Source organism: Capricornis sumatraensis, chromosome 19, assembly GCF_032405125.1.
Source record: "Capricornis sumatraensis isolate serow.1 chromosome 19, serow.2, whole genome shotgun sequence".
Taxonomy (NCBI): domain Eukaryota; kingdom Metazoa; phylum Chordata; class Mammalia; order Artiodactyla; family Bovidae; genus Capricornis; species Capricornis sumatraensis.
In genome coordinates this window covers 27,368,353-27,395,236 of record NC_091087.1, presented here as the reverse complement: position 1 = coordinate 27,395,236, position 26,884 = coordinate 27,368,353, and the positions used below count along the sequence as shown (strand labels likewise).

Below are 26,884 nucleotides of genomic sequence, written 5' to 3'. Positions count from 1 at the left end.
AGTTATCAGTGATGCATGGGCTTAGCTGTCCCTTAAGAGTGGAGGTTGCAGGTGTGGGGATGAACTGGGGGCTGGGTTTGAAGGCCAGGGTAGGTATGGGAAAAAGGGACACAGATTTGTAGGCTGGAGGAAGGCAGGCAGCAGTCTCTTCCTAGAATTCCGGGGGATGATGTTCATCGACATAGACTCTTCTGGACCGGTGCTGCCCTGTCACTCTAATGTGGCCGCAGCCTGATACAGGCCGGAAAAGTCCAGGAGGAGGTGGGCCTGAGCCCAGGGCCTCGGGAGGGCTGCGGGGCCAGTGTGGCCCTCTGGTCCCTGAGGTGACAGGATGATGGCTGCAAGGACTTGGCCAGCTGAGAAGGCTGGACCCCTTGGAGCCCAAGCTGGCCCCCGTCTCTGCAGTGAGCAGGGGCAGCTGTGACAGCAGGGGAAGGCGGAAGAGGCCAGTTGGTGCGCCATTTCCAGCTCTGTCTCACACAGCCACTTTGCATGCATCCTTCCAATCTGGAAGCTGGGAGCTGGGCACTGGGCTGGCCACATGTGTGGCGTCATCTTGTCTCTCTTTTCCTGTTTCACATTTTCGACTGTTTAAACAAAGGGCTCAGTTCACTTAAAGAGCATCTGCTCACTCGGGCAGGCCCCCATCTTCAGCCAGGACCCACAGGGACATGGCCATCTGGGGTGGAGCGGGGTGGGGGGCCTTGCTACTTGGCAGCGGGCTCTGTCGCTCCTGAGGGCTGGACACCGAGGCTTCTTCCACAAGGAGGAGCAGAGGTCCAGTCAACTGGCTCTGAGCGCTCGGAGGCCCCAAAGGGAGGCTGCCTCCGGAAGTCTGCTCTCACACTACTGAGTCCCGGATCTCAGAGCCCAGGCGGACCCGAGGCCGGGGGCACTCCGGGGACACCTCTACAAAGCTGTCCTGGACACTCAGTGGTCTCTTCTCTGACTCCGTGAAGACGCGGGGCCTCAGGAAGCTGTCCAACAGGGCCTGGTAGCCTTGGTGGTCAAGCGGGGTGCCAGGAGGGCCCACACCGTTGAGCGGCCGGGTCTCAGGCGGCAGCACCACCGGGCGGGTTTTGGGGTGCACGCTGGCACACTCCCCCTGCTTCAGGAAGACCTTCATACCACCGCGATGCCGGTGGAGGAAGAATAAGATGAGGACCATCACGGCGAACACAAAGAGCACACACATCACCAGGAACTCCGTCCAGTATGACTTGTCCATGCGCCAGCTGGCCTGGCTGCCCACCGGTGCGCTCACCCGAGATGTGTTGATGATGACGGGCACACTGCCGCTCTGGTCCGCACTGCCGGCCACCTTGTCCTCCACCACCTTCGGGCAGTAGCTGGCCTCCAGCTGCTGGATGCCTCCCTCCAGCGACCAGCACTGGAACAGCCCCAGCTCCTGCTGGCTGCCCACTAGCAGCAGGTCCCCAGTGGCCAGCACGCGGAAGGAGGCCGAGGCGTTGATGGGGGCCCCATTGTGCAGCCAGAACCGGGTCGCCAGGTTGGACAGGAGGGGGCAGGCCAAGGTGTTCACTGTGTGGGGCTGGAAATGAACCTGCTCACAGGGCTTCTCACCTGCAGGCAGAAGAGGCAGTTCCCAGTCAAGGGGGGGCTGGTGTCTCCATTCGCCCCAGGCTCACTCACCCACCTCCAGGCTGTGCGCCTCGTTGCTGTAACGGCAGCTTGGGGACTTTGGGAACTGTGGGTCTCACTTGCCAGGACACTGCTTCTGGGGCCAGAGGGATGAGCAAGTGAGGAAAGGCATTTACGCCCACCAGTGGCTACAGGAACCTGCCAGGAAGACTTGGCCCCTGCCTTTCCACCACCTTTTGGTGGGGCACCTTACCTTTTGGTACAGACGCCCGGGCCTTGGAAGGGCTGCAGACGTTCTTGGCATTGACCCCCTCGATGTCCTGGATCCACGGCCTAGGGACCAAAGAGAGTCTGGGATGGGCCAGGAAACCCCACCAGCCTGCATCTGCCCCCCTCCTCCTCCGTGCAGTACACACTGTCACACAGCCCTGCAGACGTGGGCCTGGGGAAGGGCTCAGGGACCACCAGGACCAAGGCAGGGGTGAAAGGCAGGCGGCCTCCCTTCTCAATTCCCCAGTCCACAGGCTCTGTAGACAGAGCTGGCATCTCCTCTGTCTACACAGTATTTACTTCATCTAAAAGTTGCTATGATACTTCCTTAATCACAAAAGCAGAGTGAGCCCCTAGAGAACATCTGGAAGAGCAGCCAACTCTGTACGTATTAACATATATCTGTCTTTTTTAAAGCAAAACACAGGCACTGACAATTTTGGAAAATACAGAACTCAACCAAGCACAAACTCAACCAAACATTACACAAGTCACAATCAGAGGCTTCCCTGGTGGTCCAGTGGCTAAGAGTCCGAGCTCCCAATGCAGGGAGCCCAGGTTCCATCCCTGGTCAGGGTATTAGATCCCACATGCTGCAACTAAGACTCGGAATAACCAAATACATACATAAGTATTAAAACAAAACTTTATGGAGCTAAAATATAATTTTAAAAAATGCAATTACCCATTCAATAATACGTCCTTTCAGGTATACATATGTGTACACACACACATGTGATGTTTTTAAATATAAAACTGGAAACAGGTATACCCTTGAGTGAAATACAGACACTACAAATAGGACAGATCCAATTTTTACTTAAAATGTATGTATTTGGGACTTCCCTCATGGTGCAGTGGTTAAGACCCTGAGCTTCCAATGCAGGGGGCCTGGGCTTGATCCCTGGTCTGGAAGCTAGATCCCACGTCACAACAAAGATCAAAGACCAACTGCAGCCAAACAATCTTTTTTTTTTTTAAGTTTAAACAAAAAAAGTATTTTTGTTTATATTACACATATGTGGAAAAATCTGGGAGTATATATATTAAATCTAAGTCTCTCTAGGTTGTAAAATTTGGGTAGTTTTTATTTTGTTTGTGCTTATCTCTACTGTCTAAGTTTTCTTAGACAAAATAAGTTATTTTGAAAACAATTTTTAATTGGTTTGTTTTTGGCCACGTCACTTTTGGGATCTTAGTCTCCTGATCAGGGAATAAACCCTCGTCCCCTGCAGTGGAAGAGCAGAGTTCTAACCACTGGACCACCAGGAAGTCTAATGGGTCTGTTAATGGACTGTTATGGAGCCCTTATTTTCTGTTATTTAACTACATTCACGTGCCAATTCACATTCTCCAGCAAATCTTTTCACAGCTATGACATTTCATACTAACTACCAAATCCTGTCCCTGCTTTACAGACGGGTAAGGCAAACATAATTTACTGTCTGAATTACAACTCTTTTGAGAGTCAGGAAGGGAGCTGATTAATAATTATGCCCAGGGCTTCCCTGGTGGCTGGCTCAGTGGTGAAGAATCCACCTGCTGACGCAGGAGATAACGGGTTCAATCCCTGGTCCAGGAACGTCTCACCTGCTGCGAAGCAACCTGTGCACCACAACTCCTGAGCCTGTGCTCTGGAGCCTGAGAGCTGCAGCTACTGAAGCCCGTGCTCCCCAGCAAGAGAAGCCACTGCAAGGAGAAGCCTGTGCACCAGTTAGAGCAGCCCCCACTCGCCACAACCAGGACAACGCCCGCATAGCAACAAAGACCCAGCATAGTCAAAAATAAATAAATACAGTTATTAAAAAAAAATGATGCCCAGACAGCGGGCACAAATGAGGCTGTGTGGTGATTCCACAAAGGGTCTAAAGCAGAGACACTTGGAGGCGGGTACGCCAGGAGGGACAAGCGGAAGGGGCCCGAATGAGCTCTTACCTGGAGGCCACCTCCGGTTGGTAGAGGCTGATGGACGCACACCTCGAGCCGCTCCAAGCGCAATAGGGGTCCCGGGCCAGGAGGCAGTCCCTGCAGCTCTGGTACAGGCTGCAGTTGGCCACAGGCACCTTGACTACGCTCGAGTGTGAGGCAGCGTACAGCAATCCCTGCAAGAGACATGTAGCATGGGAGGCAGGCCCCGGCTCCCACAGCTATCCCCGGCTTCAGTGCCCCACAAAGCCACCTCCTGGGAGCTGCTTCTCATGCACCTGCCCCTCTCCCCACATTCCAACAGCGCATGCCAGGAGCCTGGATCTTTCCACCTGGCTGGGGCAGGAGGGTGGGGCACCCCAAGCCCACTGCCTGGACTCCCTCCTCTACTTACTCTGTCGGCGTCCAGTTGCAGGTTCCGCACGGGCTGTCCTGCCGGGAAGACCTGGAGCTTTTCGATGATGTGCACTGAGATGCCCACGCTTACCGCCTTGTGCACCCAGCCATCACCTGCAATAGGGACATTGCTAAGGCCCTGTGAAGAGCCTGCTGCCCGTGCCCCCTCGACCCCCAGCCCGCCTGCGGTGGGCACGCACCAGTGCCCAGGAAGAGGACATTGTAGGCGCGGTTCAGGGCTGGCACACGGTGGACAGTCACGCGCTGGTAGTGGGCCTGGGGCTGCAGCAGCAGCATGCGGCCGCGGACCTGTCCGTCCATCAGGAAGTGGTCCTTGAGGAAGTTCAGCACACGGTCGGGGAGCTGCAGCGACGAGCTGATCTTCCTCTCCCGGGTACTATTGGTGATGCACTGAAGGAGAAGGCATTGGTTTGAGATGGGTGGCATTGGGGTGGCCAGCAGGATGGGTGTTCTACAGATCCTGCCGGGATTGCCAAGCCCTGCCTCCCCAGGGGACAGCAGGGATTCCCCCACCCTCAGAAGCCAGGCCACAGCATGGCTCTCCAGTTCTGTGGAGCCAACATGCTTATCTGCAGGTCCAAGGATGTGGGGCCATGGGCCCTGGCTGCCAGGGTTTCCTCCTCTCTGCCCACCAACCATCTCTCCTTCCTGCCCATCCTTCCCCCACCCCATCCCCTGGGCATGACCGCACTTTCTGCTCCTGTAGCATCCTTTCAGCAGGAAGTGAGAGAGTTCCTTTCTCAAGAAGCCCAGGCTGAGCAAGGTGTCCTAGCATAGGGGCCACAGGGTGCCTGCAGTTAGTCTGCCGTATTGCCAGAGGCTTCCTGGGCTTCCCTGATAGCTCAGGGGTTAAAGAATCCACCTGCAATGCAGGAGACCCCAGTTCAAGTCCTTGGGTCGGGAAGATCCCCTGGAAGAGGGCATGGCAACCCACTCTAGTATTCTTGCCTGGAGAATCCCCATGGACAGAGGAGTCTGGCAGGCTACAGTCCATGGGGTCACAGAGTCGGAGATGACTGAGTAACAGCACAAAGGTTCCTGATTCTCTCTGCCGAGGGGCATTCTCTGCAGCAGCTCCAGGAATTAACATCCCAGAATGACCCTCAATCACTGAGGCCCAGCAGTTGGTAACAAACACCCCAGGGGGACAACGCTGAGATGTACTCCACATAGCCTCCCAGGGCCTCAGCTCCAGGCACCCACAGCAGCAGCAGCGTTGAGACCCCCGCTTTCTTGGCTCCGCCCCTCCCTCCACAATCCTGTCCCCTCTTTGCTGCTTCTGGGGAGTAGCTCCCCTAGAAACTGCCAGCACCCACATCCTTGTCTCAAGGTCTGCTTTGTGAGGAGCCCATGAGGCTGGAAGGAAAGAAGAGAGGACCATTTGCCCACGGCCGGCCACTCAACAAGGAGCTCACAGTGGAGTAGGAGAGAGGCACGCTGCAGGCAGCACTCTGATGGGACAGCCCTGCCCAGCCCACTGCCATCCTGACATCCACGGTCACGTCGAACTTGGAAAGACAAGCAGCCCTGGGTTCTGCCCCCACTGTCAAGATGAGACGACAGGCTTAGAGAAAGCAAGCCAGCCCAGCACGGGGTGTGGACCCACGCTCCCAGCACGCTGCCCTGCGGCAGGGAGCAGCACTCACCGCACCCGGCCGGGGTGAGGGTACTGGGTGGGTCACTGTGTACCACTGCTGCGTCTCGCGGTTCACCTCCTTGTAGAAGCCGTTGAAGGTGGACTGCACGTCCCTCATGGTGAAGACACAGACGGCAGAGCTCTTCGTGGTCCCCCCGTTCCTACCGAGGAAGTTGGCTGAATGAGCCCCAGGAGCCTTGGGGCTCACAGTGAGGCCAGCCACTCACCCCTCACCCGGCCCGTTCCCAGCTAGGTCCCGGGAGGCGCACCACTGGGATGTGAAGACCCCATAGAAGAGGGTGTCCAGCCAGTCCTCGGGTCGGGGCGTCAGCGTGAACATGTCCTGTAGCATGTTGAACGGGAAGCCGTCGTCAGGCCGCAGGCACAGCAGCTGTGCCTTCAGGAAGGACGTCCAGCGCTGCTGCAGGACGCGCCCGCCCCCTTCGTCACCCTGCATGAGGGGGAGAGGGGCTGGGCTCAGGGACGGCTCCTTGCTTCCCCTTCCCAGCGGTGACTGAGATGGACACCAGGAAAGGCCCGACAGACACAACACCAGGCCTGAGCTCATCTCAAATCAAGAAGACAGGGGACTTCCCTGGTGGTCCAGTGGTTAAGACTCTATGCTTCCAGGGCAGGGAATGCTGGTTCAATCCCTGATCAGGGAACTAAGATCCCACATGTTGCATCCCATGGCGTGTGTGTGTGTGTGTGTGTGTGTGTGTGTGCGCGCGTGTGCGCATGTGCGTGTGCGTACATAGAGAGAGAGCATGCCTCCAGCTAGATCTAAATTTCACATAAACAATAAATTAAAAAAAAAAAAAAGACTTGAAGTGCCAGCCTTCAGTTCCTCCTTGCCAGAAGGCTGGGTAGGTAAATGACAGTGCTCCCCTAACTGTAAGGAGCCAGAAAAAAGAATGAAGGGAACTCTGTCTACAAACATGAAAAGATATCACGATTTACTGCTGAGCAGAAAGGGAGGCTAAAGAGTTGCATTACAGTATCTCTTTGTTTGCATGTGGTTTTACATAATACAAATATGTAAGTCTTTACACATGGGCAAAAGAATAAAGGTTAGCAAGGAACATTCTAAATTGTTAACAGTGGTCACTTCTTGTGGAAGGAGGAGATTGTAACACCGACAGTCACCACCTAGTGGTTGCTCAGTACATTTCCAAGCACCCTACATGCTGAACAGAGGCAGGAACTGAAACAGATTTCTCAGCAAGGAAATTGCCCAAGATCACACGACCTGCAGGGTTTGAACCCAGGCAGCTGGGCTCCAGCGTCAACACTCTTAATCACCATACCAAGCTGCCTCTTTATCTTGTGATTTTTGTGTGTACTTTGCTATGTTTTCACATTTCTTTTAAATAAGAAAAAAACAGACATTTTAACTTAAAAGAAGACGTCTCTGCTGGTTCAGTGGTTATGAATCTGCCAGCCAAAGTAGGGGACATGGATTTGATCCTTGGTCCAGGACGGTCCCACATGTCACAGGGCAACTAAGCCCGTGCACCACAATTACTGAGCTGCGAGTACAGCCTGGGTTCTGCAACAAGAGGAACCCCCAGAATGAGAAGCCCGTGCACCTCAACTAGAGAAAAAGCTCCCGCTCATCGCAACTAGAGAAGAGCCCGGGAAGCAGTGAAGATGTAGCTCAGCCAAAAATTCAAGAGAAAAAGAGAGATGCCAGGAGCCAAGCCGTTCCTTCTGGAGGACAGGAGAAGGCCACCTCTGGGGTGGCCCAGCCCCCTCACCTTGCAGATACGGGCGATGCGGGACACCATGGTGTTCTCAAAGAATTCCAACTCCTGGCCAATCTCTCTGAAGAAGAAGTAGATCTTGTCATCGTCCCCTTCCGAGCTGCCCAGGCTCTCGGGAATGTAGGCTGAGGCCATAAACGCTGGGTCTGTGGGGGGGCCGGTGGGGAGCACCATCAGCCCAGTGATCCCAGACAGGCAAGACTCTGCTCTCTGGCCCTGCTGGGGAGACAGGGTCCCCGCCCTGGGGCCTGGGGACTGCCCACTGGGTGGGTGGCAGGAGGATTTCACCTTGCAGCCAGTTGAGGGAGGTCTCAGTCTTGATGGGGCGGGGGCTTTGGCTCCTGGAGATGGTCGGGTCATTCCCCTGGAAGCTGCTGACTGTTCCCGTGTACAGCTCGCCATCTGCCAAGAGAACATTTCCCATGAGAATGGGCCCTGGGCACAGCCTCTTCCTGCTCAGGGCCCACAGTGACCTGAGCGCGGCCTTTCTTGCTTGAGGAGGACAGAGGAGGGAATAAGAACTAAGAGCCAAACAGAAAGCCGTCCGGGGTCACTGCACCCCTGGACACCAGCATGGCACCGACCACCTGGGCCACCCTGCCTGCCCCGCCCCCAACTCACCAACCACCAGGGCCGTGGACTTGAAATTGGGGTCAAAAGGACAACGGCCCTTGCCATCTTCCAGGAGGATGTTCCCTCGACTGTCCTGTGCAAGCGTGAAGTTCTCCACGTCCTGCAGGGGAGCAGAGCGGGGAGGTCAGGGCCACACCGGGGAGTGAGTGAGCTTGGTGGAAGAGCAGGGAGGTGTTCAGAGCGAGGGCAGCAGTCCGAGGGCCTCCTCCTCATCCTGGCCCCCGGGGCACAGTCCCCGCAGCGCCTCGCCATGACCCCTCACTGTGGCTGGCCTTACGGGGCAGTGGAGAGGCTCAGAAAGGCAACGTGAGCCAGGAAAGGGCAGTGATGTGGTTCAAACCCAGGAACGTCTGACTCAGAACCTGGCTGCTCCGACCCACACCCTGAAAATGTCACCCTCCGCAAAGCTGTGCAAAGGGCAGAAACACAAGAGCGTGCGTGTGATGAGGAGGGTGGATGAGGTGGGCTGGCGGGGACTGAGTGAGAGCTGGAGGAAGTGAGAGGGTGTGATCGTGGGGTCAGCCAGGGTCTTTGTGCCCAGGGAATCCTATGGGTCCGTCCTCTCCCCACATTCTGCAGGGAGACCCGCCCATCAGGGCTGGGGTAGGGTCCCGGGGCTCTCAGGGCCCTTGGCCTCCCAGAAGCCTCCCACCAGGGCCCTGCCCTTCACCGGGGGTCAGTGATACAGACCAGTTGCCTGGAGGCAGAAAGAGGGCTACTTCCTGGGCCAGCCAGGGGCTGGCCTGGGGTGCAGAAGGGCACTCACAATGTAGGTGCAAGCGGGGCTGAAGGCCTCCGTGCCGCAGGCGATGAGGTGGCTGCTGTTGAGTGGCAGGAGGATCTTGACGTAGTTTTGACAGTCCCGCTGGAGGAAGGAGGAGGATGTAAGGCACAGACAGGCCACCAGGGGGCACCTCTGAACACCCCCCCTAACAGACCCAAGGGGCAGCGCCTCCTGGAGCAGAGGAGATGGAGGACCGTGCGTGTGTGCGTGTGCGTGTGCGTGTGCGCGTGCGTGCGTGCGTGCGTGCGTGTGTGTGTGTGTGTGTGTGTGTGCAGGAGGGGACCTTGGGACTCAGCTAGCTCTGTGACTAGGAAACTTCACTTCAGTCTGGGGTGAAGGCACAGAACATCTCCCTTTTGAGCTGTCTTATCCCCACCTGGTGAGGAAGTTGAGCCCAGAACAGGAGGAAACACACAGCCCTGAACCCTGGACTCCAGACTCGCAGCTTGCCTCTGAGAGGGTATCCTAACAGGCATCTCCTGAGCTTCTGACTGTTCCCCCAAAACTCCCTCCTCCGGGGTCTCCCCGCTTTCATAGATGCCAACTCCATCTTCTCAGGCCTCAAACCTCACAGCATCTGCGACTCCCCTCTTATACCACCTCCACCCTGGTTCTTCCATCAGGAAATCCTGGTGGCTCCATCTTCAAGATACGTCCAGGATCTGACCGAGACTTCTCGCCCCCTTTGTTGGTCCAACCCTGGTCCGGGCCACCATCCCCTTTCGCCCCTCAATGGTCTCCCTCTATCCTTGCCTCCAGGAGCCCGCTCCCCACCACGGTGCTTAGAGCGACTTTCTGAAAACCCACACTAGACCACGCCACTGCGCTGCTCAGCCTGCCAGTGGTTCCCCAAATACCTCACTCAGAGTGACATCCACAGTCCTGTTCTTTCTCCACGTCAAACCCCTCACCCCTCCTCCTAATCTTGGCTCCAATGTCACTTTCTAAAGGAAGTGTAACCTGACCACCCTTAAAGCAAGACTGACTTCTTCTTTTTCACAATGATATAATAATCAGGAGATCAAACCAGTCAATCCTAAAGGAAATCAACCCTGAATATTCATTGAAAGGACTGATGCTGAAGCTCCAATACTTTGGTCACCTGATGTGAAGAGTCAATTCACTGGAAAAGACCCTGATGCTAGGGAAGACTGAGGGCAAGAGGAGAAGGGGGCGAAGAGGATGAGATGGTTGGATGTTATCACTGTCTCAATGGACATGAATTTGAGGAAACTCAGGGAGACAGTGACGGACAGAGAAGCCTGGTGTGCAGCAGTTCGGAGGGTTGCAAAGAGTCAGACACAACTTTGTGATTCAACAACAATAACAACAACGATAATAACCAGAGTCTCAAAGCACCCAGGCACAGAGTAAGTACTTAACACATTTCTGTTGAATAAAAGAAATCAAAAGCAGTCAGGACTTGAACCTGTGTCTTAAAAAAAACATTTGGTGTTGGGGGGCGGGGTCATGCCACTTGGCTTATGGGATTTTAGTTACCAGACCAGGGATTAGGAGTCCTAACCGCTGGACCCCATGAAATTCCCTGAACTTATGTCTTGACCCCAAGACTGGGGTCTTTTACCTTCACCTTTGCCCCCTGCTGCACTCAGGACCAGGAGGCCTCTGGGAATTGTGGGGAGTCTTCCCAAAGAACTCTGGGCTGACCGGTCCCCACTCATTGGTCTGGCCAAAACCAAGCTGGGATATGTCAGGCCTGCCACATCAAGCACCATCCTCAAAGGGACAGACTCCCACCCCCACCCAATCACTGCTCCTGCTGGAAGCTGACGTCTGTTTGGCCCTTACCATATGTATTAGCTCACTGAATCCTTGTGGTGAGTCCAGTGAGACAGCCATCCTTACCCCCATTTTACTAAGGCTTGGAGAGGCAAATCAATTTGTCCGAGATCACAGAGATAATAAGTGCAGGGTCGAGACACAAAGCCGAGTCTGGCCATCTCAGAAGCCCGTGCCCTTTCCTCTACAGCCGGCAGCATCTGCTCCTACCTCCAGCCTCCATCCTGGGCCCAGACCTACCACCTCCAGCCCTCCTTCAGCCCAGGTCACCTCCAGGTGCTGGCTCACCTCTGGGTTCTTGCCCTTGAAACTGCACTGCTGCTTTCTCTCCGCATCTGCGGGCCACAGCAGCTGGGGAACCAGAAAGGGAAAGGTCAGTGTGCACCTAGGAGCAGAGGCTCCGCCTCCCGTTTCTTTGCCCCTCCCCCTGGGAGCAGAGGCTCCGCCTCCCGTTTCTTTGCCCCTCCCCCATTTGCATCATCCTGGGGCCCAGAAGTTCCACCCCCCACCCCACCAGCACCCTCCACCCAGCCTAGCCCCGAGTATCATCTGACCTCCTGGTACTTCCCGCCTGGCAGGAAGCTGACGCTGCTGTTGAGTGCCAAGAGGGCCTCTCGAGCACCCACGTACACAGTCCTGCCATCCTTGCTCAGCAGGAGGGATGTGTAGTTGAAGATATTTTCAGCTTCAAATCTGAGGAATGGTCGCTTTTCAGACCCTGGAGAGAGGATGATGGATATTACCTGGGGGCCACTCCTCCCCTGAGAACGCTCTTACACCAACCTCTAGAACAGACTGATGCGGTTGAAGGTAGATCAGCAAGGCAGTGGGTGCATGGGGCTGAGGACTGGCAGTCAGATTTAAGAGAGGCAGCACTCCCGGATTCTCAAACGTTATGTATGAAACAAACGCACAGTGATGAACGTCAAAGAACATTAGTTACAGCGCCATTCATGTTAATGAAAGACTGAAATCACCTCAAATCCAACCACAGGGGGCTGGGTGAAAATAAACCTCAACACTTTCTATGCTGGAATACTATGCAGCTGGTAAAATGCTGTTGTATTAGCAACTCTGGACAAACAAGCCAAGTTATCTAAGAAAGGCATGGTCAAAATATTTAAGTGAACTGAAATAGAAAGTGATGGATTTCGAGCATCTAACAGAATGTAAGAAACGCAAGTCTCTTTAACATTCTCCTTTGAGTGGCATTAGATCCAAAGAGAAGGACTTGTAAGCACAGCCCACTCCCATGGGCAGCAGTGATCGTGAGTCACAGAGGAATGCAGACACAGGGAGCCAGCCTTCAGTTTCCAGCACTGCTTCGGGTCACTCACGGGCGATTTATGGTTATTAAACAGAACATAAATGCTAATAACCTTGACCTCAGAAACTTGAATATACATCAGACAAGCACTGTGATGCTGGGAAGTGAAAGGAAATCAAGGAAAACGCAGTCTCCGTATCTTCCTCTAAGAGGAAGGGCCTCTGAGAATAAGGGCCACAAGAGATTATGGTTTGTAGAACAAGCACTTGAGGCCTAAGCATATTACTTACATTTTAAATTGCAGAGGTAACCAAATATAGAGGCAGACAGTGTTTGGAGGAAGTAGGGAAGGGTGACGGAAACCTTTACTTTTCTTAGGGGCAAGTCAGTAAATCCAATAAACCAAGAAATCGTGGAGTAAACATTTTATTTCAGTGGAGGGAACCACTCTGTAACAAGAAGTCTAACTGATTAAAATTGCCTGCAGCTGGGGAAGACTGAGGCAATTACTGCTTTTGACAATAAGTCTTTCGATGCTTTAAAGAAAAAAAAAAATACTATGTGCATGTATATATCATATAAATTTCAAGTGTCTTTCATTGTTGTAGGATATGTAATAACAAAGATAGATACTAGTTATCTACTATTAAATGAAAATGAAAAAACACTATGCATAGTTAGATTCTATTTTTTTGTGGGAAAAACATAAACATAGAAAAAAAAAAGTCAAGAAGGATGAATCACAAAATACTGAAAAGTGGTATCCTGGTAGAATTCTAGGTAATTTATTTCTCTTTGCATTTGTTATCATTTTTTTGATTCTATAGGTTATACTTGTGCAATGCTAAAGAAATAAATTAGAAGGAAAGGAAGAAGAAGATAGACACACACATCTATCCACCAGGGTACCACCTGTGCTCTCAGTGACTAATGGATTTGGAGGGAAATCATTTAAAAAATTCTAAGCAGCTGATAAGAAAAGAAAAACAAAGCAAAAAGCAGCCACCGTGCCCAACCCCAAGCATCTCGTAACTGACCAGTGGACTGCAATCACGCTAACAGTTTCATGAAGCTGAGGAAGCAAAAAAAAAAAAAAAAAAAGCACCATGCCAACAAAACACTTGTGAAGACAGCTTCATGTGTGTTTACAGGGTGAACATTTTTACATACCCCCAGCCTGGTTCCACAAAGGGCAAGGAAACATGAAGAAAAGAAGGTAGTGAAATATAAATGCTGAAAGTCAAGAGCGGAGGGGGAAGAAAAATCTGAAGAAAGCATCTAAACCAGAAAGGAAGGATGGGTTCACATCAATGGGTCATAAGGTCCTCAGGCAGCTACCAGACATGGGCTCTGCATTTAATGTTGAGCCTCCCAGTGGCCAAAGAGAAAAGGAAAATCAGGTTACCTTGTCCTCACTGTTCAAGAAGAAGAACACATAACAGCCTTTTTGGGGGGAGCCAGGCTTTTTACCTGGCTGTTCATGCTGAAGGAAGCCCTTCATTAGGACTCCCCAGCACATATAATGGGAAATCCCTCTAGCAAATAGGAATGATGGAGTTCCCCAGGCTGTTGTTCCTCACAAGGTCTCCTGATGCGGGAAGGCAGTATTACAAGGTACCAGTGTGGGAATCTATGAGGGAATCTGCAGCTAGGAGGCCTGTTAGTCTGGAACCAGAGCAGGAACACGGGCTGCACTGGCAACTCACAGGGCAAAGTCCTGCCCACTGTCCAGAGCCTGAACTCTGTTGCAGAAACCACAGAGGGCAGCTGTGGTCTGGAGAAGTTAAGGCCTCTCTGAACTCTTACGTCCAGATTGAAATCACACTAGATTCCAAGTCTTTTGCCTCAAATTCCCAACCCTTCACCACTTCCTCTTAGCACTCTACACACTGGAAGGGGGACTTCTCTGGTAGTCCAGTGGTTAAGACTTCGAGTTCCCAATGCAGGGGGTGTGGGTTCGATCCCTGGTCAGGGAACTAAGATTCCACATGCTGCTTGGCGCAGTGCACATACACACATACACAAAGGATACGCTGGCAGGCCCAAGGAAAGTTTCCAGCACTAACCCCCTACTTTTCCCAACCGTAAAACCCAACACATAATTGAAGCCCAATTATGTTGCTTGTACTTTGAGCTGATGACCTGGTCAGCCTTTTGGAACAAACAGCCTGGTCATTTTGCATTCTGCCCTGGGAAGAACCATCCCCCTCCCCCTCCCCTCAACCAAGAGACCCCTCTGCTTGGCCACCACAGATGCCACCAGTCAAGTGTTGGGTCAACGTGTTGTACTTATTAAGTCACTGGGTACCCACGATGGTCCTGTGAGATAGAAACTGCTGCTAGCCCCAGGTTACAAATGAGGAAATTGAAATTCAGGATCAGTAAGCAATTTACACAAAGCCCCACAGCAAGAGTCTGTCATACAGAGTGAAGAAAAGAAAAAAATATAACATACTAACACATACATGTGGAGTCTAGAAGAAATGGTACAGATGTACCTATTTGCAGGGCTGGAATAGAGAGGCAAACAAATGTGTTGACAGAGGGTAGGGTGGTGGGTAGATGGGGAACAATGGAAACAGTAACAGACTATTTTCTTGGATTCCAAAATCACTGCAGATGGTGACTGCAGCCATGAAATTAAAAGACGCTTGCTCCTTGGAAGAAAAGCTATGACCAACCTAGACAACATATTAAAAAGCAGAGACATTACTGTGCCAACAAAGGTCCATCTTGTCAAGGCTATGGTTTTTCCAGCAGTCATGTATGGATGTGAGAGTTGGACTATAAAGAAAGCTGAGCGCCGAAGAATTCATGCTTTTGAACTGTGGTGTTGGAGACGACTCGAGAGTTCCTTGGACTGCAAGGAGATCAAACCAGTCAATCCTAAAGGAAATCAGTCTTGAAAATTCATTGGAAGGGCTGAAGCTGAAGCTCCAATACTCTGGCCACCTGATGCAAAGAACTGACTCATTGGAAAAGACCGTGATGCTGGGAAAGATTGAAGGCAAGAAGGGAAGGGGACGACAGAGGATGAGATGGTTGGATGGCATCACCGACTCGATGGACATGAGTTTGAGCAAGCTCCGGGAGTTGGTGATGGACCGAGAAGTCTGGCGTGCCATGAGGTGGCAAAGAGTTGGACACTACTGAGCTGAAATGACTGAACTCAGGGTGGTGGGATGAATTGGGAGATTGGGATTGACATATATACACTACCGTGTATAAAACAGATAGCTAGTGGGAAGCTGCTGTAAGGCACAAGGAGCCCAACTCAGTGCTCAGTGATGACTTAGAAGGGTGGGACTGGAGGTAGGTGGGAGGTCCAAGAGGGAAGGGTATATGTATACATATAGCTGATTGACTTTGTTGTACAGCAGAAATTAACAACACTGTAAATCAACTATACTCCAATTTTAAAGGAAAAAAAAAAAAAAACAGAAGTGTGATGGAAGGCCAACTCAGGAGATCTCCTCCCTGGACTCTTGGGTCTGCAAAGTACAGCAAAACTACCTGGAAGACCTAAACTCTAGCTCCATGAGCTGACCCTGAAGATTCTTGATGATGCTGGCCCATGATGGGGCCTGAGAATGTCCAAGTTTTTGAGCTCCCAGGGGATTCTGAAGTAGAAGGCTCACAGAGCACACTTTGAGAAGCACCATGTTTAGGGCAGGGTAGATGCCATCTCACTGAACTGGAGTTTTCTCATAATGGGGATAATGAAAAGAAAACTCACAGCGGACTCACAAGCAGTCAGTGAGACCAGAGCAAATGGCCACTGCAGTCCTTCGTCTTTTATTTTAGTATTTTTTGTTTATTTTTAATTAGCTAGTTTCTGGCTGCACTGGGTCTTCGCTGCCATGCGGGCTTTCTCCAGGTGCAGTGAGAGGGGCTATTCTTTAGTTGCGATGCACAGGCTTCTCACAGACCAAGATTTCTTGCTGCAGAGCACAGGCTCCTAGAGCCCACGGGCTTCAGTAGTTGTGCGCACAGGCTCAGTTGCCCCGAGCCATGTGGAATTTTTACAGACCAGGGATCGAACCCATGTCCCCTGCATTGGCAGGCAGATTCTTAACCAGTAGACCACCAGGGAAGGCCCCTCCTCATCCTTTCGCAGCCCTCCAGTTTCCTGACAGTGAGGGCTTATCTGCCTACAGAGGAGGCGCATTTCTACCAAGGCGGCAGTTCCCCTAAGCCTGGGCAGGGGCTGCTCTTGGAACCTGTCCAGACACAAGAATGCCAAAGGTCAGAGATAAGCTTTAGTCCAGGTGGCAGCTCAGCCTCGCTCAGGCCTGGGGGCATGCGGGGCGGGGAGACTTGCCAAGGGTCACAGCCAGGTGGGAGGGGCAGTTGAGGCGCCAGCTGCCCAGCCCTGGTCCAGCCCCGCCGTCCAAACTCGCCAGCTGCTCAGGAGCCCCCAAGACTCCTTGGTCACACTGGGAGTCAATGCAACCGCCACGGGACAGAAAACACCTTGAAGAAGCAGGCGAGGGGTCCCCTCACACACATTCCCATTCTGGGGATCCTGCCCCTTGCTGCCTCCACCCCACATCTCTCAGACTCAGAGTGCCACGGTGTCCTGAAGTCCTGCCCATCCACAATCCCTCTTACCCTGTGATCTTCACCAGGGCCGGTCAGTGGGACTCGGTTGCCCGCTGGGAGTGTCAGCAAGCCAGAAGTTAAAAGCACAGACTCAGAGGGACTTCCCAGGTGGTCTGTGGCTAAGACTCCGTGCTTCCAATGCAGGGGGCCTGGGTTCGATCCCTGGTCAGGGGACTAGATTCCTACATGCTGCAACTGAAACCCAGCACTGCCAAATAAATAAATAGCACAGACTCAAGAGACCTGGGTTCAACTCCTGCCTCTGTCACTTACTGTCTGTGTGCCACTAGGACCAGCCACTTCAAATCTAGGCGCCCTGTTCTCCTTATCTGTGAAATGAGGATAATAGCACCTTGCCTCTCAGGGTAGTTACAAGAAATGAGATTAGACATGTAAATAGTAATACACGTAATAACCCACATTTACTGAAAGCTTCGCTCAAAACAACTTTGCACACGTTATCGCAGTGTTGGCACGGTGTCTGGCGCATGATCAACACTCCAGAAGATCAAAAACAAAATCAGAAAGCCCTGCAGGAAAATCCAGCCTGGAGAGAGCTGCCAGAGGAGCAGGGCTGTTTGGAAGAGTTGGGCTTCCCTGGTCCTCACCTTGGGCGCCTCTAACCTCTGCCTGCGCCGAGCCAGCGAGGGTCTCATGGCCAAGCAGAAGGCGTGGGCTCATACAGGGGCTGGGGTCACAGGCCCATGTGGTGTGTGTGTGCGTGTGTGCACGCGCGTGCGCTCGGGTTCCTACTCAGCAGTGTTCTGAGTGGGGTTCCTGCCTGAGCTTGCCTCTGTGTGTGTGTGGGTGTGTCTGTGTGTGTATACACCCTACTGCAGGGCTTGTCCGTGCTTGCGCGTTTGCTCCGGGGTGCCATCTGCAGAGGTGACTGAAGGGGGGAGGGTGTTTACGCACTCAGCTCCCCAAGCACTGGGGCACACATCAGGGTCAGTCTTAGCGTCTGCCCTGCCCTGTGTGTGGCAGAAAGTGTCCTGTGCTGCTCAGATGCCCTCCACATCCTCTGCCCAGCGGGTTAGTCCAGTGCAGAGAAGGTCAGGCTGCCTGAAGCTGTGGCCGGTTCTCCCAGGTGAGATGAAACCTTCCCGTCCAGCCTAGGGCCAGCCTAAGCCAGTGGCTTCTCCAGGGCTCCAAGATGGCGAGATGGGGGCTGGCCTGGGGGGCGGAGTGCAGCTTGGGCTTGTCAGAGCTACCTGCAGGGCCCCCACTTCCACACCCTCGGGGACTGGCGCTCTCAGCCGGAAGTGATGGGGCGACAGCTCAGCCCCCAGCCTCAACTGGAGTTCCTACCCTGGGCCCTGACTCAGCCGGAAGCCTGGAGCTGCCCGGGGTGAGCCGGGAGCAGGTCCCGGGGCAGTCCCCACCCTGCCAGTCCGGCGCTGCGGCTGCGGCAGGCCCCCGTGACTCAGAGCCCCACCCCACCTTTCCCTGCACTGTGGCTGGGGGTGGGGGGGCGCCACAGCGGATGCTGACCTGGCCTCAGCAGTCCGCCCTCCACAGGCCCCAGCAGGACTGAGCCAGAGACATCAGCTTCCCTGTGGAGTCAGAGTCTGGAAGTTGCCCCCAGCGGGCCAGGGGTGTGGGGGGGTTGGGGGCGGCTGGCTGCCCGTCAGCTTGAATCCCAAGGTCCCCAGAGAGGGGTCTGTCTGGGCCCTAGACAAGAGAGCCCCCGCGAGAGGCTCTGCTGGAGCACCTCTTCCGCAGGGAGTCACACGGGAGGGACCCTTGGACCCACCTGCGCCAGCCGGAGCACCGCCCTCCTGGCCAGGAGCGCTGACTCAGCACCATGTCGTGCCCTCCTTTCACACCGCCCAGCACCGCGCAGGGCAGCCCGACGGGCAGCAGGCGGCGTGCCAACTCTGCTGTCACCACCCCGGTGCCAGGGCAGAGTCCTCAGACCAGACAGGGAAGGGTCACTCGTGGTGGGGGAAGGGGGCTATGTGCCGGAAGTGCTTCCTACGGACTGAAGTCACCGAGAAAGGCAGAAAGAAAATCGAGGGAACCCAGCCTGGAAGGGGCGGGCACACTCAGGAAAAGCCTGGCTCCTGGCTCGCTGCTGCTCCAAGCCGGCCAAGTGCTCCTGCCACCCCCAGGCGGCCCCCCAGCCCTTTACAGACACCCTCTCCTGTGTTCATCTGGCCAGCAGAGTCTTAACCCAGGACCTGTCATGAGCAGCCACTGTCTCGGGAGCCTCACCCCCACCCATCCCACCCAGGACCAAGGTCAGCTCCTGCAGCCCTCTGCTTAAAGGGCGGGCTGTCCCATCTCTGCTGAGGCCCGTACCCCCACGCTCCTCCTCTCAGAGGCCTCCCCTTTTCTCAGGAAGCTGGGGCTTTCAGGCATAAACAGCCTCAACTTCCCACTGTTCACCCCGGTGCCCCCCATCTCCTCAGAAACCAAGTCCTGGGTCATCAACCTCCATCTCTCATCCCAGAAGCTTGTGTGCTTCCCTCCTCGCCTTCTCAGACCAACTCCTGAGAAGAGCCACCCAGAGCCGTCTCCACTCCTCACCTCCCACTCACTCCCTGACCGGAGTCAGGCCTTAACCAGCCCCACGCTCACAGGGCCTGGGCATCGCCTCCCTGCCAAACCCTGGCGCCAAGAGGCAGGGCCTGGCGGGGGTCCCTGAGCGTCTGCCACGCTGGCCTTGGCTGGGGGGGCCGGGGGGGGTCTCCTCATGTCTCCTTCATCCTCCTCCTGGGCCACATCCTTCAAGCTCTGACTCAGCACTCTAAATAAAAGGGCTGCTGCTGGGCATCCTGGCTGGGTTGCTATGAGGTAGGAATTACCATCCGCTTTTTGCAGGGGAGAGAACCAAAGCGCACGTGAACTGACATGCCCTCAGTAACGCAGTTAGGAAGACTGGTGGAGCTGGGATTCGAACTTGGGCCACTGGCTCCAAAGTCAGTGTTACGGATCACCTCCAGCCTCTCCAGCCTTCCTGCTCTTGAGCCTTCTTGTTCCCTGGGGTTGGGCCTTTGGGCCTTGGGCCACACATTCATTCTGTTTCAATGTCCTGGACCCTGGTGACTCCCCAGGCTCTCACCCAGTGCAAGCCAGACCCCATGATGCGGAGACCCTCCATGGGCGCCTTCCCGCCTCTGCCCCTTCCTGGACCACTCCTTGACTTGGGATCTTGTGTGTCTGTGGGGCATGGCTCACCAGGCTGGAAAGCCAGGGGGTGCGCTTCCTGTCTCCCTTTCTCTCACTATGGACACCAGGTCCACGGTCGCATCCGGACAAGTGCCCTCCTCAATGCCATCAAGGTCTGTTCCCTTCACCATCCCCACTACTTCAGTCCTACACTGGCCGTCACCCTCTCTCACCTGGGCCACTGGGGCAGCTGCCAGCTGGCCCTTGCCCCTTGCCCTGCTGCTGGGAACTGTCACTGTCCTATGATCCAGAACCTCAGCCCCTAACTCACCAGTTCATGCCACGTCCTCCTCCCATTTCAGGAGAGCTAACTGCAACTCAGGGTCCTATTTCTCCTCCCCAGCCTTCACCCAGGCAGTCCCCCTACCTGGAACGCTCTTCCTTTTGACTAACTCCTACTCATCCTCTGAGACTCAGCCCGGTTTCACCTCCTCCAGGAGGCCTTCCTGAATCCCTGGCTGGGCAAGGACCCTTCTCTGTGCACCCATCACTTCCTGTTCACACTTCGGCCGTGCACTGGCCACACTGTCTGTCGAGGATGGGCCTCTGGTGCTTGTCTCCCTCACCAAGCTTGGATCCTTGAGGATCAGAACTGTCTTACTGGGACTTCCCTGGTGGTCCAGTGGCTGAGAATCCGCCTTGCAATGCAGGGGACTTGGGTTCGATCCCTGGTCCGGAAAGACTCCACAGGCGGCAGGGTAACCCAGCCCATGTGCCACAACGAGACAGCCCTCATGCCACAACAAGGACCTAGCACACCCAAAGAAACAAATAAATAAAAACAAAGTGGCCCTTAAAAAAAAAAAAGCTATCTTATTATTTGTATCCAGTATCTGTATCACCTGACCAGGTGAGTTCCAAGGAGTTGTTAAATAAACATTTGTTGATTGAATGAACGGTTCACAGAGTCCCAAGTCCCAGTCTGGGGTGCTCTGGGCCAGGGATGGACATCAGATTCAAAAGGGGCAGTCCAGAGGTCCTGAAGCCTCACGTTCTCGAGAGTGTGTCTGAGGAGCAGAGCCTCTCCCTGTGGCCTCCCCAAAAGCTCAGTCCTGGGACCCCAGGGTCCAGAGGGAAGCATGACAACTAAAAGCACTGCAGAGAGGCAGGGAAGGCCACAGACTAGAAACGAGTCAGAAGACGTGTGTGTGAGTCCTGACTTTTATCACTGATCAGCCAGACAAGATAACCTTCCTTTTCTGGGAGGGAGCCCCTTTGCAGTGCTGCTGAGAAGACCAAAAAAAAAAAAAAAAAAAATGCAGTCCATGGAAGTGACAAGCCCCCAGATTAGGGGCCACCAACAATTAGGATCGGCCTTACCCATGCCCCCCCTTCCAAGTCCTCATCTTTGCCCCTGGCCACCTTGAAGCCCACTAGGAAGGGGGACAAGGGGGACAGATTGGGGTGCAGCCTCCTACAGGCAGACACCCCTCTGAAGGGGTAGCTGCTGCTTCACCCAGACCCTCACTGCTCAGTGGAACAAGGACCAAGTCTCAACAGGTCTTCAGAAGAGTTGGAAATCTGGATTTTTACAGAAAATTTCCTGAGTTTTAAATACTGCTGACTAAATAAAATTTTTCTAAAACACCTGGAGGCCAGACAAAGATCTATCTCCAAGCTGGCTCTAACCTGTTGCACAAACATCTGGCTGAGACATTTGCCCCAGTCTCCAGGGAACCACATTCCTGGCCAAATCTGCTCCTGGCTTGCTTGCTAAGTCACCTCAGTCATGTCTGACTCTTTGCAACCCTGTGGACTGTAGCCCGCCAGACTCCTCTGTACACAGGATTCTCCAGGCAAGAATACTGGAGTGGGTTGCCATGCCCTCCTCCAGGGGATCTTTCTGATCCAGGGATCAAATCCACGTCTCCTGCATTGGCAGGTAGGTTCTTCACCACCAGCACCGCCTGGGAATCCTCTAGGAGTCTGCTGAGTGTACCCTATTTCCGACCATCGCTGGGCCATCAGGGCATCAGTTGGCTCCTTTGCCCAATCCAAGCAGTGACCTCAGTAGTTTTTTCACCAGATGGAAACATACAACCTATTACTTATTCAAGGACCACATCAGAAGCTGCTCTTCCAATCCTAAGCACCCAGGGATGGGGGAGTGGGCTTATATGTCCTTAGAAGCGGACAAAGGAAAGAGTGACAGACATGCCCTGAGTCCAGCTTTTTCTCCAGGCCCCGTGCCATCCCCTCCTTCCATGTTGGGGGATGAACATGAAGGTGTATCCAGCTGTGGCCCAAGTTACGCAACCTCGGAGTTTTTGTTTGTTTGTTTTTTGCTGGGCTGGCACACGGGCATTTCAACACCCAGACAAATATGGGTTATTCAGAGGGCAGAGTGGAAGCAGTGAGGGGCAGGGAGGAGGGACAGGTGTGGTCCAGCCCCAGGCAGACCAGGTTTTAGGGCAGAGGAGGACTTTGAAAGAGTTGAACCAGGAGCACTTGAAAAGTGGACTGAGTTAAGCAGGACCCTGAGGGATGGCCTCCGATCAGCCCTAGGGCAGTGGTGGGGGAAGGTGTGTGGAAAGGATGGACTTGCTTGTTCTCCTACCCCCAGGGAAGGTAGGGGGTCTGCACTATTTCATTCCCAGGCCAGATCATCTTAGCAGCAAACACAGGGCCTGCAGACAGCCAGTGCTCAGACTCTATCGACCAAACTGATGCAAATAATCTCACCCAGGAAGGCGGGCAGAGATTACCACCACAGAGAACAGAAGCCACTGCCTTTTACTGGAGACGGAGCACGTGCCAGGCACCAGGCCAAACACTTTACATACATTTTTTCACGTAATCCTCTCAGAACCAAGAGAGGTGGGTGCTGCTATTATTATTCCCATCTTGTCAATGTGAAATCGGGCCTGCGGGAGGCAGGTGCTGGCCGCAGGTTGTGCGGTTGGCTGTTAGCCCCACAGTTGCAGCTCGGCGTCTCCGTGGCCCCTCAGCGCCGAGCTGCAACTGTGGGGCCACAGAGACGCCAGCCCGCCAGGCAGAGCTGAAGACAAATGTTTGCCTTCAAGTTGAGGCCACTTCAAGGAGGGAGGCCAGGAACCAGCCAGGAAAAAACGTTGAAAGCGCCTTGGGGAATTCCCTGGTGGTACAGTGGTTAGGACTCTATGCTCTCATTGCCGAGGGCCTGGGTTCGATTCCTGGTCAGGGAAGTAAGGGTCCCAGAAGCCAAGTGGCCTGGCCAAAAAGAAAGAAAGAAAGCGGCTTGCATGGGACTTCTCAGGGCAGCCACGACCTCGGGTGCCCGCTTGGGGTCAGGGGACAAATAGCTGATTCAGGCCAATGCAATGTCCTCTCTGCTCAATGGGGTTTTGTTGACTGAAGTTTGCAGGCTTATGGGTTTCTGTGCAATCTAGATTGGAAACACTGTGTCCAGAGTTTTCCAGCCAGGCACTTCTGAGGCGACTGGGGAGGGTGGTGGTGGAGATTCATAGCTCCTTTAATTGCCCAAATAAGGGGACCCAATGTGATTTTCACAAGCAGAGGAGCAGGTTGTTTTGTTTCTGCCCACATGGCCAGGCTGGACGGCACTGCACACCCGGGGCCCTGTTTCCAGTCCGCATCTCTCCTGTTCCTGACCCCTGCAAAGCCTCTCTCCTGACCACACAGTCACACTCTTCTTTGAAGCATTCCTTTCACACGGACAAGAGACTTCCCCTTGAGGCCTCTGCTGCCTGAGCTGACCCTGGAGCCCCCAGTCCTCCTTCCCCACCTCCTGTTCACTGGGTGAGACCACAAGTGGGGCACCCCCTTCTGATGGCCGGAGGCATTTGCTATTGATCAACAGCAACGAGGGCTCCATACAAAGGGTGCAGACTTCTAAGGATTCTGCTTTAAACCACAGACACAGGCCATTCGCCCTAGGCACCCGGGGCCTTTGGGGAGTTTCGGTAGGAATTCAGAATAGGAGGGCAGGTGGTAGGAGGAAGGGTGTGTTCTCCATGAGGGAGGGGCCTGGGGCTTCAAGCCCAACATCCCAAGGTCACCACAGGCCTGCCCAGCATGGGCTCACTGCCAGGAATATCTAACGAGCCCCCAGGGATGAGACAGGAAGCCGCTTCAGGCCACACTCTGAGGGTGCACCCGCTCAGTCCCCAGGGCATTCCCCTCTGGGGCTCCCAGCAGCTGGGAGGACCTGCATGTAGACGGAAGCGGGGCAATGGGGATTCAGGACCTGGAACGAAGCCTGGGAGACGAACACTCTGGGTGCAGTGCAGCTCAGCAAAGTGTGGATACTCACACTCATGCACTCAGGTACTGCTAAACGATGCCAGGCTTTGGTGGGACTGCCCAGGTGGCCCGGGGGCTAAGACTACATGCTCCCAACGCTGGGGGTCTGGGTTCCCTACCTGGTCAGGAAACCTTACATGCCACAGCAAAGACTGAAGACCCCCGCATGCTGCAGCTGAGACCTGGTGCAGCCTATTAAACAAACTAATTAAAAGAAAAAAAGAAAAAGAGGACCCCTGTGCATAGACTCAGCTTCAAGCACACAGTGGAAAGTCTCTTTCTCGAGGCTCCACAGCTTTGAAAGCAGAGTCTACGAATGGCTTCTCAGGCCCTCGGCCCCTCAGCTGGCCACCTCTGTGCCTCAGCAAACGCACGCACCTGCACAGTCCTCACAGGCGAGCCCGAGTGTCTTCTCTTAGGCGGTTAGGATTTTACCACACGACTTGTAGGGGTACACAGACCTCCACACCACAGCACCAAACTGACCTGTGCAAGGGGTGCTGGCGTGTGACACAAGCCTGCACTACGGCCTGGCCACGGCGCCGGATGTGTGGGAGTGGGCCAGGCCTTCGGTGTGGGTAGTTAACAACCAAGTGTTCCAGCCGCTCTCAGGAAGCAGGCCCTCTCAGTTCCTCCTCACAGCTCCCCTGTCTGCCTCTCCTTCCCTTCTCTGTCAACCATTCTATGAGTGGTCCCCGGCCAGCTTCAGAGGTGGACACAATACCTGCTACAGCTGACACACCCCCCTGAGCCGCCCCAGCTTTCCCAGGGCCGGAAGTAGCCCATCAGAGCCTTTGCGGCCCTCCTCAGCTCACCATCTCGCAAAGCTGAGAGAGTCTGAGGGGAAAGGGAGTAGCAGCCACAAGCGTGAGAGCAGCGAGGCAGCAGGCCTGGGTCCGGATGCACCTGTGAGCCTCAGGCACCCAGCTGGAGCGCTCAGCGGGCTGTAGTCAAACCAACGCCCCAGCACTGCCGCCCCCCCAACTCGGGGGCAGGATCAACCCGGCTCTGGGCAGGATGTGTCGAAGCCCATGCTGACACGTGGCAATAATGACAGCTAACACTGACGGAGCGGGTTTTATGTATCAAGCCCTGTCCTAAGGACTTTTCAAACAAGCTGATTTAATCCTCTCAATTCTGAGGTGGGTGTTATCATTACCCCTGTTTTACAGATGAGGAAATGAAGCCGCAAAGAGGTTAAGCAGCTTGCTCAAGGTCACATGGTTACCTAGTGGCAGAGGCAGGATTTGAACCCAGGGCATCATCTCAGTACTATCCTGCCATGTTTCAGACAGAGTTTCCCCAGTGGCCCGGACTTACTTTAAGGACCGATTCGGCTCCTCTTTCTTATTGTAAATGGAATGCTTTTTTTTAATTATTTTTTTTAATTTCTGGCCACACTGAAAGGCATGTGGGATCTTACTTCCCTGACCAGGGATTGAACCGCACCCCCTGCACTGGAAACTCTGAGTCTTACCCACTGGACAACCAGGGAAATCCTAGTAAATGAAATGCTTTTAGAAGTGGAGACGCTGTAAAAACTAGGAAGCCTGGTACAGTTTTGGTTTGTAAACTCTATTCTATACATCCTTTATTCTAATTCACTCAGTATGACAACCAACAAGTTGAACAGCTTGGAGAAACAACATCTGTTGGGCACCGATATATGTTGCCTAGTCTCATGAAATCTCCAAGATAAGTCTTGCAAAAAATCCAATGACAGTGCCCATTTTATGGATGAGCAAACAGGGGCACGGGAAGAAAGGACTCACTTGCTCAGTAGCAGAAATGGGATTGGAATCCAGGTGCCTCTGATTTCAAAGAGTTGGAACAGCAACCAGACGAAAGGGGAAGTAAGGACCAGGGGAAGTAAGGATCGCCAAGAGTGGAGGGCGGGGAGGGAGGGGGCCACAGAAGCAGATGTGAGCACCAGACAGGGCACCTGGCCAAGGAGGATGGTGCTCGCGGGTGACTCCGGGAAGGGGGTCCTTCGGTGGCTTCCAGCCCCTGGGGCTATCCCACCACGTCTGGGCAGGGGGTGCAGGCTGAGCCGGCCCGCTAGAGTGAAGAGGCGGAGGGAAAATGCGGCACCCGCCGCGGTTCCCGAGTCCTGCTCTGACTTGCTGTAACACCAGAACCCCAGTGTTTACCGGATGGCATCAAGGGCCCCTCCACCCCACGCCGCCCTCCGGGGGCGGCACCGCGGCTGGCTCTGGTCAGCGTCAAAGACAAGCAGATGTACAGGCGGACCAGCGGGCAGCCAGCGCCGGGGGTGGGGGACATGGGGGTGGCGTCACCGCCGAACGGGCGCCGTACCAGGGGGCGAAGCAGCGGCCCAAAGACCCCCTCCCAGCCCATTAAAAGAACGGAAGAAAGAGACCTGCGGCTCCACAGCTCCCCTCTCCCCCCTCCCTCCCTCCCAGCAGCGTGCCGGGAGGAGGAGGGCTCCTCAGGGACCCCAAGCCTCCGGCAGACCCCTCCCTTCCCCTTTCCTTTGTCACCGCCACCTCCGCCAGAGCCACTTCTCCGGCCCCTCCCCTCCCCCAGACCCGCGCCCGCGTCCTCCGCGGGGTCGCCCAGCACTCACCGAGCGGCAGGCTGATCCGAGCGGTGAGCGCCCGAGACGGAGACGGCGGTAGCAGCAGCAGCGGCAGCAGCAGCAGCAGCAGCGGCAGCGTGCCCAGCGGGGCGGACGCTCGGCTCCCCCGGCCCATCGCGGCGCGCCGGACTCGGACCGCGGGGAGCGACGGCGTCCTCCGGGCTCGGCTCAG

General features: G+C 54.6%; 1 protein-coding gene and 1 pseudogene across 1 annotated transcript; one reads left to right on the top strand and one right to left on the bottom strand.

Annotated features, from left to right (window-relative positions):
* On the bottom strand, positions 1-26,828 carry SEMA4B (semaphorin 4B). Its single transcript, XM_068991042.1, has 13 exons — positions 26,701-26,828; positions 11,386-11,549; positions 11,120-11,182; positions 9,014-9,112; positions 8,236-8,347; positions 7,903-8,016; positions 7,609-7,760; positions 5,862-6,012; positions 4,395-4,605; positions 4,193-4,308; positions 3,808-3,974; positions 1,856-1,935; positions 1-1,584 (listed from the first exon to the last, which is right to left on the bottom strand). Exons 2-13 carry the CDS (start codon positions 11,472-11,474, stop codon positions 842-844), a joined length of 2,097 nt encoding a protein of 698 aa, XP_068847143.1. The 5' UTR covers positions 11,475-11,549; positions 26,701-26,828; the 3' UTR covers positions 1-841.
* Positions 18,505-26,884, top strand: part of LOC138094933 (large ribosomal subunit protein eL30 pseudogene) — a 56,982-nt pseudogene continuing 48,602 nt past the window's right edge.

Coding starts and splice junctions, on each gene's coding strand:
- SEMA4B (XM_068991042.1), bottom strand. CDS start 11,474: ATGGCAGGACTGTGTACGTGGGTGCTCGAGAGGCCCTCTTGGCACTCA. Junction 11,183..11,385: donor CAGGCGGGAAGTACCAGGAG/GTCAGATGATAC, acceptor CTGGTTCCCCAG/CTGCTGTGGCCCGCAGATGC. Junction 3,975..4,192: donor TGCAACTGGACGCCGACAGA/GTAAGTAGAGGA, acceptor TGTCTCTTGCAG/GGATTGCTGTACGCTGCCTC.